Source organism: Chrysemys picta, chromosome 1, assembly GCF_011386835.1.
Source record: "Chrysemys picta bellii isolate R12L10 chromosome 1, ASM1138683v2, whole genome shotgun sequence".
Classification (NCBI taxonomy): Eukaryota; Metazoa; Chordata; order Testudines; family Emydidae; genus Chrysemys; species Chrysemys picta.
The window spans coordinates 189,286,973-189,300,128 of record NC_088791.1 but is presented as its reverse complement, the minus strand read 5'-3'; the positions used below and the strand labels follow the sequence as shown (position 1 = coordinate 189,300,128).

The 13,156-nt window shown below is 38.5% G+C and overlaps 1 protein-coding gene across 6 annotated transcripts in view; it reads left to right on the top strand.

Moving 5' to 3' along the window:
• The window catches only part of TIAM1 (TIAM Rac1 associated GEF 1), a 270,110-nt gene that overhangs the window by 197,775 nt on the left and 59,179 nt on the right, over positions 1-13,156 (top strand). For all 6 annotated transcript variants that reach the window (XM_008165270.4, XM_042855753.2, XM_005283901.5 and 3 more), the window contains 4 exons: positions 2,968-3,114; positions 5,534-5,608; positions 7,860-8,030; positions 12,847-12,951. In XM_008165270.4, coding sequence (XP_008163492.2) covers positions 2,968-3,114; positions 5,534-5,608; positions 7,860-8,030; positions 12,847-12,951 — 498 coding nt within the window. The remainder of the gene's footprint in view (positions 1-2,967; positions 3,115-5,533; positions 5,609-7,859; positions 8,031-12,846; positions 12,952-13,156) is intronic.

Genomic DNA, 13,156 nt, shown 5'->3' with positions numbered 1-13,156 from the left:
ACCACACCTTTTATACATGTATAATATTCATGCCAGATATATTTTATACATATCGTCATTATAAACACACTGCTGACTGTTACCAAAACCATAACGGGGCCCAAGAACTTCCTTACAGACATGGTGGTACTGCGGGTGTTAAAGATGACCCAAATCCAAAATCCCTGTTCCAAACTTTGAGACAGTCTGGATCCAAACTTTGCAGCTGGTCCCCATCTCTCCAGTGGGCTGAACCAAAAGCCTGGATGTAACCAATTTTGAAATTTGAGAAGATTTAGCTCTGGCTGTGAACTTTGCAGCTTGGGCCCCTCTCCAATGCCTGTGAACTCATAGGGCCTGATCTAAACCCCAGTGAAGTCAATAGGAGTCTTTAAATTGACTTCAGTATGTGTTGGATCATACCCAGTGTGGCAAGACCAACTTTCCCACAGAGTGAATAAGATTATTGGCCCATCTAGTCCAGTATCCTGTCTGCAGTAGCGATCAGCACCTGATGCTCCAGCAGAAAGTGTAAAACCTCTCCTGTACTCTTTCCCATTTGGCAAACAAGCCTTCAGCTGTGTTAAAATGGTTTAAATTTAAATACCATAACAATACAGCTCTTTAAAACACATAAAAATGTACTGCACACTGTTGCTTTTTGTTATGAATTTAAATGGCATGCCTGTAGTTTAGGCTTGCGTTCCTGGAGCTTTACAGAAATAGCTGAGCTCTGCTGTTGTCTTGTAGATGTCAGCTGTACCCTTCAATTGTGAATACAGAGCTGTAATTCAGTCAGAGGCGGTTTTATTCTTTTATATAAAAAGATTAGCATCATCATCCTGATAATTGCTGGTGAATTTATATTTTTAAAGAAGCGGGTCTTCATTTACATTTGTGCTCATTTTCTTTTGCCTCTAGCTTTTCGGTGATGAATTTTATTGCATTGCATGGAATTTAGCTAAATCTGCCTTCTCATGTTGCTTTCTCTATAGCCCCAAATTTTGAATATGTTGTCTTGGAAAAGAAAAGTTCTTCCCTTAATAATGCATCAATGGTACAGTTACATTGCTGTGATTCAAATATAGAGTTGAATTGTATAAGATATGGGGCACCCTGAACTCACATTGAGGGTACTGAGTTATTATGGTGATGAGCATAATATAACAAACTAGACTGACAGCACACTCATCCTCTCTTAGGAGAGCTTGTGTAAATTAGCATAGGGCTATTGACTTCAGTAGTGTTATAGAAATGGTCTAAGTAGACAGGTTCAGAAGTCATGGTTAGGTTGGTTGTTCTGTACTATGTTAGGCAGAGGTCTTGTTAGGTCTTTCAGATACAAGACAGATACCATAGATAAACTAAGTAAATATTCACAAGGTTTGCCTTTATGAAGCTAGAAACCTGCAACGGCAGTTCAACTTCTGTTTTTCCCTTACTTGTCCACTTTCCAGATGACAAACATGATTACTCTCAGTATATCTGTTCTCTGGATGCCCAACCCAGTATTCTGTTATGCCAGTTCTCATACCGTATTCATGCTTACAGTACCAAAACCAGTCTCTCAGCGTCTTATCGCAAAGCTGCCTAGGTTTCTTTGTTCTACCCATGACTGTGTGCCAAATGACAGTCAGATATTGTTAGTTTCGTGTGTGGGACTCTCTTAAAAGTAGGTTTCAGGAAATTCACCTCCAGGGTTGCAAGGCGGGTGTGTCCTTTTCACTTTTTTCCCCAAGTCATACTTGCCATACTTCTTACCACTCCTTCTTTCACAAAAGAAGTGCTTGGGTGTCCTGCATATTAGAAGGAACACCCAAGAAGCTTGCGAAGAAGCTTTGCTTCTGACCGATGATCCATTTTTTCCCAGGAGGGATTCCCGGGTTGGGAAACCTTCCCAATTACCATGTCATATAAAGGCAAATAGGTTTTAGCTAAATAGATTGTTATGGGTCATTGTTTTCAAATATCCAGGCAATCGACACTTATCTAACTTGAAACTTAATTTCAGCTCCCACAGGATTGTGCTGAGTTGCTCTTGCACAACTGCAGTGCCCCAGATTACATCATTCTGTATAATCACAGGTACCACTGGAGCCCTACCAGAGTATGGGCTGCATTTTAGGGGATTAGGTAGGGTGGGTTATTTTGTTATATAGCACAGATTTCATGGGGAAATACTATATCTAATGTAACAATCTGTACTCTCTCTCTATAGATAGATAGATAAAATCTGCAAAACTGTGCTATAGAATAATAAACTGTCACTTCCTGAGCCTCTAGAGCTGTATTCCATGGGGAACTGTGATGTCACCGAATGATGCATTCTGGGGCATTACAGCAGATCAAAAGCTTCCTGAGAGGGAGGTAGAAATGAAGAAGTGGCGGGGAAAGAATTGTGCCCTGAAGGCCTCTCTTACTCTGGCTATAGGAGGAATTCAGGACAGAAAAATATACTTAGTTCTTCATCTTCCCTTTTCTTGTTTTTAAACACATTATTCACCTTTAAGGAAATACTTGTATTTAAATGCCTGACATTTGGCCTGCTAGAAATCATGAATCTGTTTAGGTGAGCACAGTCCACTTTACATGAAGGAATAAAGACACAGACGAAGCTCTTCAAAAGTGACTAGTGATTTTGGGTACCTCCCTTTTTGGGTGCCAATCCTGAAACATTATAAAGGGGCCTGATTTTCAGAAAGTGCTGAGCTCTCGCTCTTTGCAAACCAGGACTCTTTAAAATAACTCAAACTGGGCACCCAAAACCATTAGATACTGTCTTTTTGTGTATGTAATGTTGGAAGGAATGAGTTATGTTACAGTGGGAGGCAAATAGCTGATCTGGAGTCATCAACATTCCCGTTGCGAATACACATTGGTTGCTCCAGTATTTGCCATTTGCCCACTTGACTTCACTGTCAAAGCCTGTAAGCAATGGTATACTGGGATGCTGCAGCCTTTAATTTTAAAACCTTACGGCACTGGCAGGTGGCAGCTCGCACTGGGGAGGCCGGAGTAAGAAGAAGAACACAGGCCATGTCCAGATCCGCCAGCAAACGGAGAAGCAGGTTTTCTTCTCTTTGGGGACTGGATACTACCTCAAAGAAAAAACAAGGGAGGCCAAGCATTAACCAGGTAGGTAGATAGAACATTAAGCTTCATTGTTATTTTCAAGGCTTATTTTATTACCATGCAGAAGACACTTTGAAAAATAGCCCCAGCTCAGGGAAAGAAGTGTTGGTTACGCTGAGCACTTTTAATGTGCATTGCATACCCAGCCTTAATCTCTCCTGTTTAATCCTTCATGGTTGTGTAGTCATCACACTTAATATTCTCTTCAAAATGAGTCATTGTAATTACAGATAACTATATAACAGCTCATGTTTAAATGGTCCCGAGTGAGGTTTGAGGCCCATACCTTTTTTGAGATGAATGGGTTGTGTTTCTATTGATGCTGTCCTTTGTCTGGAGACTGTTTTCTGCAAGTTTAGGTTAGTGAGGCAGCAGCAGAACATCTGTTTACAGCTGCATTTTTGTAATAGGAAAAAAATAGGAAATTAATTTTTCTTTAAATGAAAGCTTAGAATTTGTAGAATGTTACGGGTAAGTTTGGAGAGAGCCCTGTAATGGACAATTCTCTGTATTTAGGAGGAACAATCCATGCTTCTTTTCATTTTCATGCTGTCCCTCCCAAAATCTTCCACAGACAAATGTATTTCAGTGGATTAAGCAGGTGTTCCCCTGCCTTACTCTCCAAACATCCCTAATTATAGCTTTCAGATATTGGTAGTTATGCCTCATCTAATTGCAGGAATCACAGGGTTTTCTTTTTCTTCTGTTCTCTTTTTTTGGGAAGTGGGCAGGGCAGGATTTGTTTTGGGTTTTAGGCCTGTGATTTCCTCCTGTCCCTGTTGTTAAGACAGTGGTGTGGGTGGGGGAGTATTTATTGCTGAGGAATATGCCATATAATGTGTTGTTAATGAGACATTAAAAATCCACCTCATGCATGTTCTCATCAACTCTTACCTTTGTCTATCTCTCTAGTCAGTTCAGCCCAATGATTACAAAGGGGGCAGAATTTCACTAGAGAACTAGCTGATGCCTGATGAGCATTTTCAGAAGTTATATTTCTATTGTGTGTAACATGCTTGCTTTTAAAAAAAAAATTCCCCAAACCAAGCAAAGTCTCTAGTGCTCAGCAAGGATTCTGTCCATGCCAAGTTTCACATGTCAGGTATTTGTGCCATAGATTGCCAAATCCCACTCCCACTCCCCCCCCCCCCAACAGAGAGAGGTGTATTTCCCCACTCCCACTTCCCCCGCCCCCAACAGAGAGAGGTGTATTTCCCCCCACACACACACTCTTCCACAACCCTGAATTGGCTGAGGAATTTTGCTCCAATTAAAAACATTAGATCTGGACAGAGACCAAGCTTTAAAGAAAATTCAGAAAGTGAATGTTTTGGAAGGTTACCAGTATGTCTAACTCTGTGGGGATTAGGCACCTAAATACCTTTCAGGATCTGGGCCTATATGTTCTCTGTAAATTTAGGCCCCATTCCTGCTGATATTTACTCATATGCTTAATTTTAAGCATGCTAGTAGTCCTATTGACTGTTAAGTTAAGGGTTTGCAAAATGGGGGCTTTAGATTGTAAGCTCTATTGAGCAGTGTCCATATCTCTTTCACATCCTGCATAGTTCCTGGCCCATCTTAGACACAACATAAATAACAATTAATAACACAATTATAAATAAGTGAATACATGAAGTTATAGAAACTGTTTTCCAATCTTAATTCTAGCAGGCTTCTTGTAGTGCCTGATGTAATGAAATCAAAGCTGTGTGTCTTCCCTTCACCAAGATGATAAATGCTTATGCCCTATGCCCAAAGCTGTAGTGGATTGTTAGTTTTTGCAGGTGTGCCAGTCTGGATCCATTCCAAGTCAGTTACTGCCTGATCCTGCAAATACTTCTTCTCTACTTGTATTCTTGCTTCTGCACTGTCCCATTATCTTAGTGTCCTTACCTCGTGCTGGATCATTAACTGTTACTTCACTAGCACAAAGTCATGTTGCGCCCAGACTGTTGTGGTTGGATGAGTGTTTACAAAATAAACAAATAAACTTGCTTATAAGAAAAATTACACAGCACTCTTCATCTAGAGATCTCAAAGTGCTTACTGAAAGTGGGTAAGCGTTATTATCCTCATTTTACAGATGGGGAAACTTAAGCACAGAGAGGATAAAAATTGTCCAGGTTCACACAGCAAGTCACCAACAGGAGTGGAAGTAGAGTTCAGACCTCCAGTCTCCCAGCCTGGTGCCCCATCCACTAGGATATTCCTGCCTCCCTCTGTCTTTTTAGGAATCTGATCTTTTTCTTTTATATTTTTTGCGGTTATCATTGAAATAGATTTGGTCAGTTTAACTTACATGCTTGATGTCAGAGATTTTTTTTTCTTAAGACCCTGTAATGTGTCCTATTTAGAGTCTGTTTCCAGATTTGAGAGCATTATTGAATTATGTTATAAAATAGCACTTTTTGCTCTGCAGGTCTTTGGTGAAGGAGTTGATTCCGTGAAGAAGTCTTTAGAAGGAATCTTTGATGATACAGTACCAGATGGCAAGGTAAGAAAACCCTGGGCTTTACAAAGGAGTTCCATTAATTTATTTGCCTGCTTGAAAATAAAGCACATTCTTGCAGTGCTAGTAAGATGAGGTAGAATCTTGTTAGGGAGGCAGATCCTATGACAGCAATTCTGCCTGTAGTAGTTTCTACCAGGCATGGAGGGGCAAGATGCTGGGCCTGCACCCTCTGTAGACTGACATCTTGCCATGAATGGGATGGAGTCATTGCAGTCATAGCGACAGGGATCCACTGGACAATCCATTCTGTGGCTAGAGTTACAGAACCCGTAAGCACTATGAACCTTAGGAGGATTCCTAACCTACCAGTTTTAGCATATAACTAATTATAGTAGGCATTTAATATTGTTTATAATAATGTCATCATTTGTCATGTGCTAAGTTTTTACTTCAGCAGATGGAGGTGATGATGCAACACTGTATGTTAATATACAATAAACAGGCTTTGATAATGTTAATTGTAATTGGCAAAGGATTTATGTGAACCTACTGCTAATTTAGGATTATTGCAATTGGAAAATACAGTATTCTCCACATTTAGCTTTAATACTATATGCTCCTCCATAAGGCTTTTAGCTTTCCGAAAACAACCACAATCCCCTTCCCAAGCACCCAGAGGAAAGTCAGCTATAAAACACTGTTAAGCCAGTGCTAAGGAGTACATTTTTAATGTAGTGAGTAGGGATTTAGCTGTGTGACTCCATTTGCAGCTAACAGGAATTGTGCAGCTCTCTCACTTGCTCAAAAATGTACCCCCGAGGGTCCAACTTCAACCTACAAAAGACAGACAATTCAAAATGAATGCTGGGATATGCTATCCTGTAATACCTAGAAACCTTAGCACGGTCAGCTGTTTTCTTTGTGCTTGGGGGTAACTGGGAGATATGATGCATTGGAGCCTTAATTTTTAACATCAGTCCTTTTTTTATATTATGCCCCCCACATTGCTAATACCCATAGGTATCGCTCCATTTAACTCCATAGTAATTTTGCATTGACTTCAGGGGGTCAGGATTTTACCCATAGTGTTTGTGGTTTGACCTTATTACTTTACACTTGTACTTGTGTAGCACCTTTCATCTGGGGCCTTCAAAGTGCTTTACACTCACTGCTGAATGTAACTTACAATTCCCCTATAGAGTGGATATGTTATCCACATTTTACATATGGAGAAACTGAGGCTACAATAGAGCTAAATGAGTTGAGCAGTGTCCTACAGAAAGTCTGTGGTGGAGGCAGGAACAGCACCCAAATTTTCAGATTTTCTATCCAGTGTATTAACATAGATCAGCCTTTCTCGCTTGTTATATTCCATATCTCCTGGTCTATTTGTATCTGTCTGTCCCAAGAAATGGAAACTACGTGGATATTTTAATTAGTGCTGTGTGATCACAGATACAATTTAAAAATAAAGTTTTGGAAGGGATATGAAGCCCTCATGCATCAGGGCGGAAGCCAACCTGTAACTACTGGGGGTTAGGAGGAAACTTTCCCTGGAGGCAAGTTATCTCAGATCTGCCTGCTGCAGTTTCTTCCTCTGAAGCAGCTAGTGCTGGCCACTGTTGGAGACAGTATACTGGACTAGATGACTACTGGTATAATTCTGTATGGGAATTCCTGTGTTCCTACCACCTACGTATTGAACTTTGCTATAGTGAAACTCCATTTATAGTGTTAGTGTGATGTACAATAAAAGCCCAAAATTCTTCCAGTCCAAATTGCAATATACAAACTGCAATTCCATGGCTACTTGAGCATCCACTAAGGGCTGGTCTACACTAGAAAAGTTATACTGGTATAATTATGTTGATTATGGGTGTGGTTTTTTTTAACCGATATAGTTATACTAATATTAGCCCTAGCACAGACACAGTTATACCTGTATAAAGGTGCCTTACACCACAAGAGCTTATTCTTCTTCCCAAACTAGAGTAAGCTATACTGGTATAAGCACATTTATACCAGTAAAATTGTCTCCACACTGGGGGGAGTGAGGAGGTAGGGGGGTGGAATTGCCATTTTAATCTGTACCAGTATAATTTAAAGCAGCAAAACTTTCTAATATAGACAAGCTCTTAGTCTAGGTTTGTGAATAAAATGTCTTCACTCTAACTGGGTTCCCCAGTAGGGTGTATGTATAGTACAGCATACTGACTTCCTTACACTTGGTATTGAAGAAGAGATGGATGATATTTTACCATCAATGTTTTAATTAATGGATTTTTCTCTTCAGAGGGAAAAAGAAGTGGCACTGACCAGCACCCATCAGCATAATCCTGATTGTGATATTTGGGTTCATGAGTATTTTACGCCATCTTGGTTCTGCCTGCCAAATAACCAGCCTGCTTTGACAGTAATCCATCCAGGTGACACCACAAGAGATGTTTTGGAAATGATTTGTAAGGTAACAGTGCACTTTGAAATGAACATTTCAGTGAAAGTTTTTCATTTCTAATTTTTAGGCATTTCATGAACAAATCTGCTATACGGTGTTTAACAGACCAGTTGGACTTGAGGTGTAAAATAACAACTCTGAGTTGTTTAGTAAAATTACACCACATTGAATAGGAAATAAAATTCTTAAATATAGTGTTTAGCTTTTTTAAAGAAAAGTCTGTGTTTTTGTTAGTTGTCTTTTTCTCTTAAAATACTGCAGTGAATCTATAAATTGCCTTCACATGACATCCCCACCAAACCCTTTACAATACTTTCCAAGATGACACAACTGCATGTAATTCACCTCCTCCCACAACGATGTCTCTATTCCCTTCCCCTAACAAGCCACCCAAAAGAACTTCCTGCTGCTGAAAACCCGCATGATAGGGGATGCGGCCTTCTTCATTCCCATTACCAACCCCACCTGCTTCCCCATGACAGAGCTAGCTTCTGCCAAACTCTCATGTTACCTACCTCCCCCATACAAGTGTGATGACATCACCCATTTCCCAAATTGCTAAGTAACTCCCAGTTTTCAGGTGTCATCCACCTGCCAAATAAGGAGTGTTCTGAGAGCTAAAGCCAGAACTTCAAAAAGAATATGAAATCACTGGAATAAAAAAAAAAGTTATCTGTGTTTACCCATGTTGCAGAGTCAGTTTCATTCAGTGTGAGGAAGGGGAGGAGAAAAGGGAACTACATCCATATACTGGAAACACACATTTACTTTTCAAAATAAATAATTCAGATAAAAAATTGGGTATGCTTGGCTATTAAAAGCTTCCAAAGCTTTAAACTTCCAAATCTCAGGAAATGAAGCCACAAGTACTCCTGTTCTTCTTTTTATAGCTTTGGTTAATCTAACCCATACTCTCAGTGCTAGTGTCCAAATAAAGCATTCTACTAACCAGCTAACTTGCAAACTAAAACTAACTTGCAGAAACTTAAATGCTGTTCTGATCTGGGGCTTCTTTTTACTTAAAATATCAAGATCTATTAACAATTTAACTTTGGGGAGTTTTAAAGCTATGTTGAGTATGCTTCTAAAGAGCTGGAAGGTGCAAAGAAAGGCATTTGTTTTGGGTAATTATACACTGTACTCAGCTCACTGCCAGGTGCACTTCTAAAGACTGCTGCAGCTTCTGAAAGCTCCTCATTGTAGTCAGGGAGAGATGACATTTTTAAGAGAGAGACATAATAGGGAAGTTGGGTGATATACTATTAGTAATGATTTATTTTTAGGGCTGATATTTTCCTTCTGGATAAGAGTGATTAACTCAGTGGGTCAGATTCTCAGCTGTTGTAAATTGGTGGAGCTCCACTGACTTCAGTTTACACCGACTAAGGATCTGATCCATGTTGTATTTTTGTGGGTTGGGGTTTATTTAGAGCTAATATCTGTTTCCTTCCTTTCCATAATAGTTGTCAGTCTGGAAAATACTGATGGATGCATTCTTTTCTATAACATTTAATAATCAATCTCTTTCTTCTGTCTCTTGCATTCAGCTCTTTCTTTTTCCTTTTACTATCTGATCCACATCATTTCACATCAGTTTGCCATCTGCCATCTGAGAAACAGTCAAGTTCTGGTATAGTAAACATTTCAAGATCTACATTTCATTTAAACCTCTTCATGTTGTAGATGTAGTTAAGACTATCCATGTCATTAAACTGATCTTGACTATTCTATCCGATAATTCAAAATGCAGTAGAATATTTGCAGAATAATGCATTCTTCTTGCTAATGCTGCTGTTTGTGTGTAATCATCGTGTTTTAGGGTTTTTAAAAATATTTTTAGTATTTGGGCTTATTTTTTAAGATGGTTTGGTTTTCTCTTAAGATTTAACAAGTAATGTCATTTGGAAGCCAAGAAAAAAATATCAGTTTGTGTGTGTGTGTATTTAAGTATTTCATACTAACACGTATCTATGTAAATTTATATATAAGTATAGATAGATATTTGTATAGTGACTGTATGTTTCCAAAAGGTGGGGACTTGTATCTCCTGAAGTGAATGAAGTGAGCCCAATGTATCTGCCAAGGCTAATACATTTTCTAAGAAATGCCATCTGGATCAAAATATATGATCAAGATTATCAATTGACTCTTCTATTTCTTCTGCAAATTATCAAAATCAGGGATCTCTCAGAAATTCATGGGAACAAATAAGCACCACTAAGGAATGGAATACAAACATGGTGTAGAAATTTCTGGATTTGAAAGACCATCTACTGAAGTTGACCAACAATTTTGTCCTGTTTTCTGTCCTCAAAATCAATTAGGAGGAGAAATCTAAATTGACACTGCTCCAAAACAATATTCTGCTAGTGGATTTTTTTCATGGTTTCAATACTGCATTCAAAATCTCTCCATTTGCCTCAGTCCTAATCTTTGAGATGGTGAGCAAAAAGGTTATGCTTCTAATCAAACATCTCCAAAATGACCTGCATGAAGATAGATACACTTACAATTTTCTTTGGGCCTGATTAGGAACCCACTGAAATAAGTAGAAAGGCTTTCATTGACTTCAGTGAGCTATAGATCAGGCTGTCCATGGGAAAGTTGCTATGGTAAGATGATAGCAACCCGAAGGATTAACATATACACTCAGTGATTTCTATAGGATTTCTGAATAGTGTTCAGGCAAATTGAAACATCATTATAAGGATATTTCTTGGAATAGGAAGAAATCTAGTATTGCTGTTTGGAAGCTACAAACACACAGAAGCGTGGGCAGTATACTTCTCTTTGGATCCTAGACTGTATTAGATTCCATTTAACGTCAGGCTAAATCTTGCTGGCATGTCATTCTGTCAATAACTGCCAGGCAGACATCTCTGATGTTGAATGAGCTGCAGAATGTACACAAGGCACAAGAGATCGCAGAATGACAGACATGGCTACTGGGTCATCTATTCCATTTCTCTGTCAGTACATTGTTTTTTACCGATAGTATACTTTTGTGCTGCTTTGTCCAGTTTTGTTTTAAATGTCTTACACAATGGGGCATCTATCTGTTCCATATACAGTCTCACATTGAGATTTATCAGAGAGCCCCCTGATTGTAAATCTAAATTTTCAGATCACTCTCAGAATACAAGGCAGGTGTATACATGTATTTTTATTGGATTCGAGGTCCCGACACTGTTTAATGTGGCAGGTTTCTCATCATTGACTCCTCTGATAACTGGTGATAGTAGATTAATCTGACCAGAAACTAACATCTGGCTGATTTATTAATCTGCACAATTAAAACAACCATGCTTCTCGTGTGTGTGTGTGTGTGTGTGTGTGTGTGTGTGTGGTAGTATAAATAGGCTGCAAATAAAATGGCAAACTGATAAATGCTGATCTCACAAAAGTTTTGGTAGAATGAGGATGTCTTATTTCGCTATTTTTATTTTGTGGTAAACTTCAAATTGTTTTTAATTAACTGATATATTGTCTAAATTACAATGGTTGTCTGATTTGATACTCAGTTTTCTGTAGTGATAATTTCATCTGTTTAAATTAGACAGATTTAGATGTAAAGTCTGATTTAATTAGTTGTGAATAATATTTGTTTCAAATGGGGTCCTTTTTCAGTGTGTGAATCTTTCCGGGTTCTAGATATTCACTGCAGAGTCCATAAATGAAAAAAACCCATAGGCTGATATTTAAATTGTTCACAATAGCTATTTGCTGTGCATTATTCATTATGTATGATGTGTGGTTCTTCACCTAAGTCCTAGAGTGTTGCTTCTACTTTGTGATTGGGTAGCTGAAATTTTTACAGCACTAGAATAACAAATAGCAAATTATGCAATTCCTGTACAAATTTTCAGATCAATCATTGTACTAATGTCTGGGAAACTTTTGGGATTTGTGACTATTTTCTGAATACAAACAGTGAATAATAGGCTCCACAAATAACAGTGAGGGATGTACTTGCCTCTTATATTTGTGAATCACATCTGGTGCTAGTCAACAGCTTATTAACTTTGCAAAGTAACTTTTGAATGCAGCCTTTGTATTTGTCATTGCCCTAATGCATTTTGATTACACACTGAGTTAACCTCGGTTTGATTTAAGGTTATTAACTGTGCAGAGGAAAGGTCATTACCATCTCCCAGGTCAAATGCCATACCCGCAGCTAACCATAACGTCTTTAAAGTGACATAGGGTGTTTCCACTGGGAAGTAATCCAGTGTGCATCTCTAGAGTCAGCCTCATGCTTTTTTAAGCTAGCATACTGTGTGCTGTTTACAGTCTAAAGTACTGAGGTGGATATTTTATGCATAATCTTGCTTGCAGACTTATCACAGAATGCCTCAATGTTAAACTATGCAAAGATTCAGAAAGAAACTACTTTCATGTTGTATCTTTCTCTTTGTTAGCCAGAATATATTTTCTTCTTCTTTTTTTTTAAATGTACTTGCATACAGGAAGTATGGTCTAATTCCTTTGCATTAATAATACTGTGCTCAACATCTCTATAATAATATGGAGTGGGTGAGGATAGAACTGCAAATAAGCAAAATTGAAGGTGGTACTTAGAGTAATAGCATTACTTATGAAATACCGATAAGCAGTTAGGTGAAAATTTCTTATTTGGAAGGGGAGGAGAAAGAAACTTTCAGATTCTGTTTAGGTTACAAAATTTTCACACCTCTTATGATAGAGAACTTTTTTTTCCCCTGGTGTCATCATCTATTTCTCCTTAAACATGTGTGGTTTTGTTTTATTGTATATAACTGTAGTCATTGTCTTTTCTCTCTTAAAGTGTCTCCTCTGTTTGTTGCAGACATATCAGCTGGATCATTCAGCTCACTTTCTACGTCTTAAGTTCCTGATAGAAAACCAGATGCAATTTTATGTACCAAAGCCAGAAGAGGACATCTATGAATTGGTAATGCTAATTGCCGAACAGTGTTAAATGATACTTTAGTTTACAGGGCACTATTAGCTATTCACTTGCATTAATCAAGGCAATTTTAAATCCAGATGCAATTATCTAATATTTGTAGTGCATGGAGTTAGGCTTTTTGATTTTGTAGACCAAAAATCACCTTGTAGTTACAGTGCCTTGCAGTCCATAGCAAACAGCCACACCA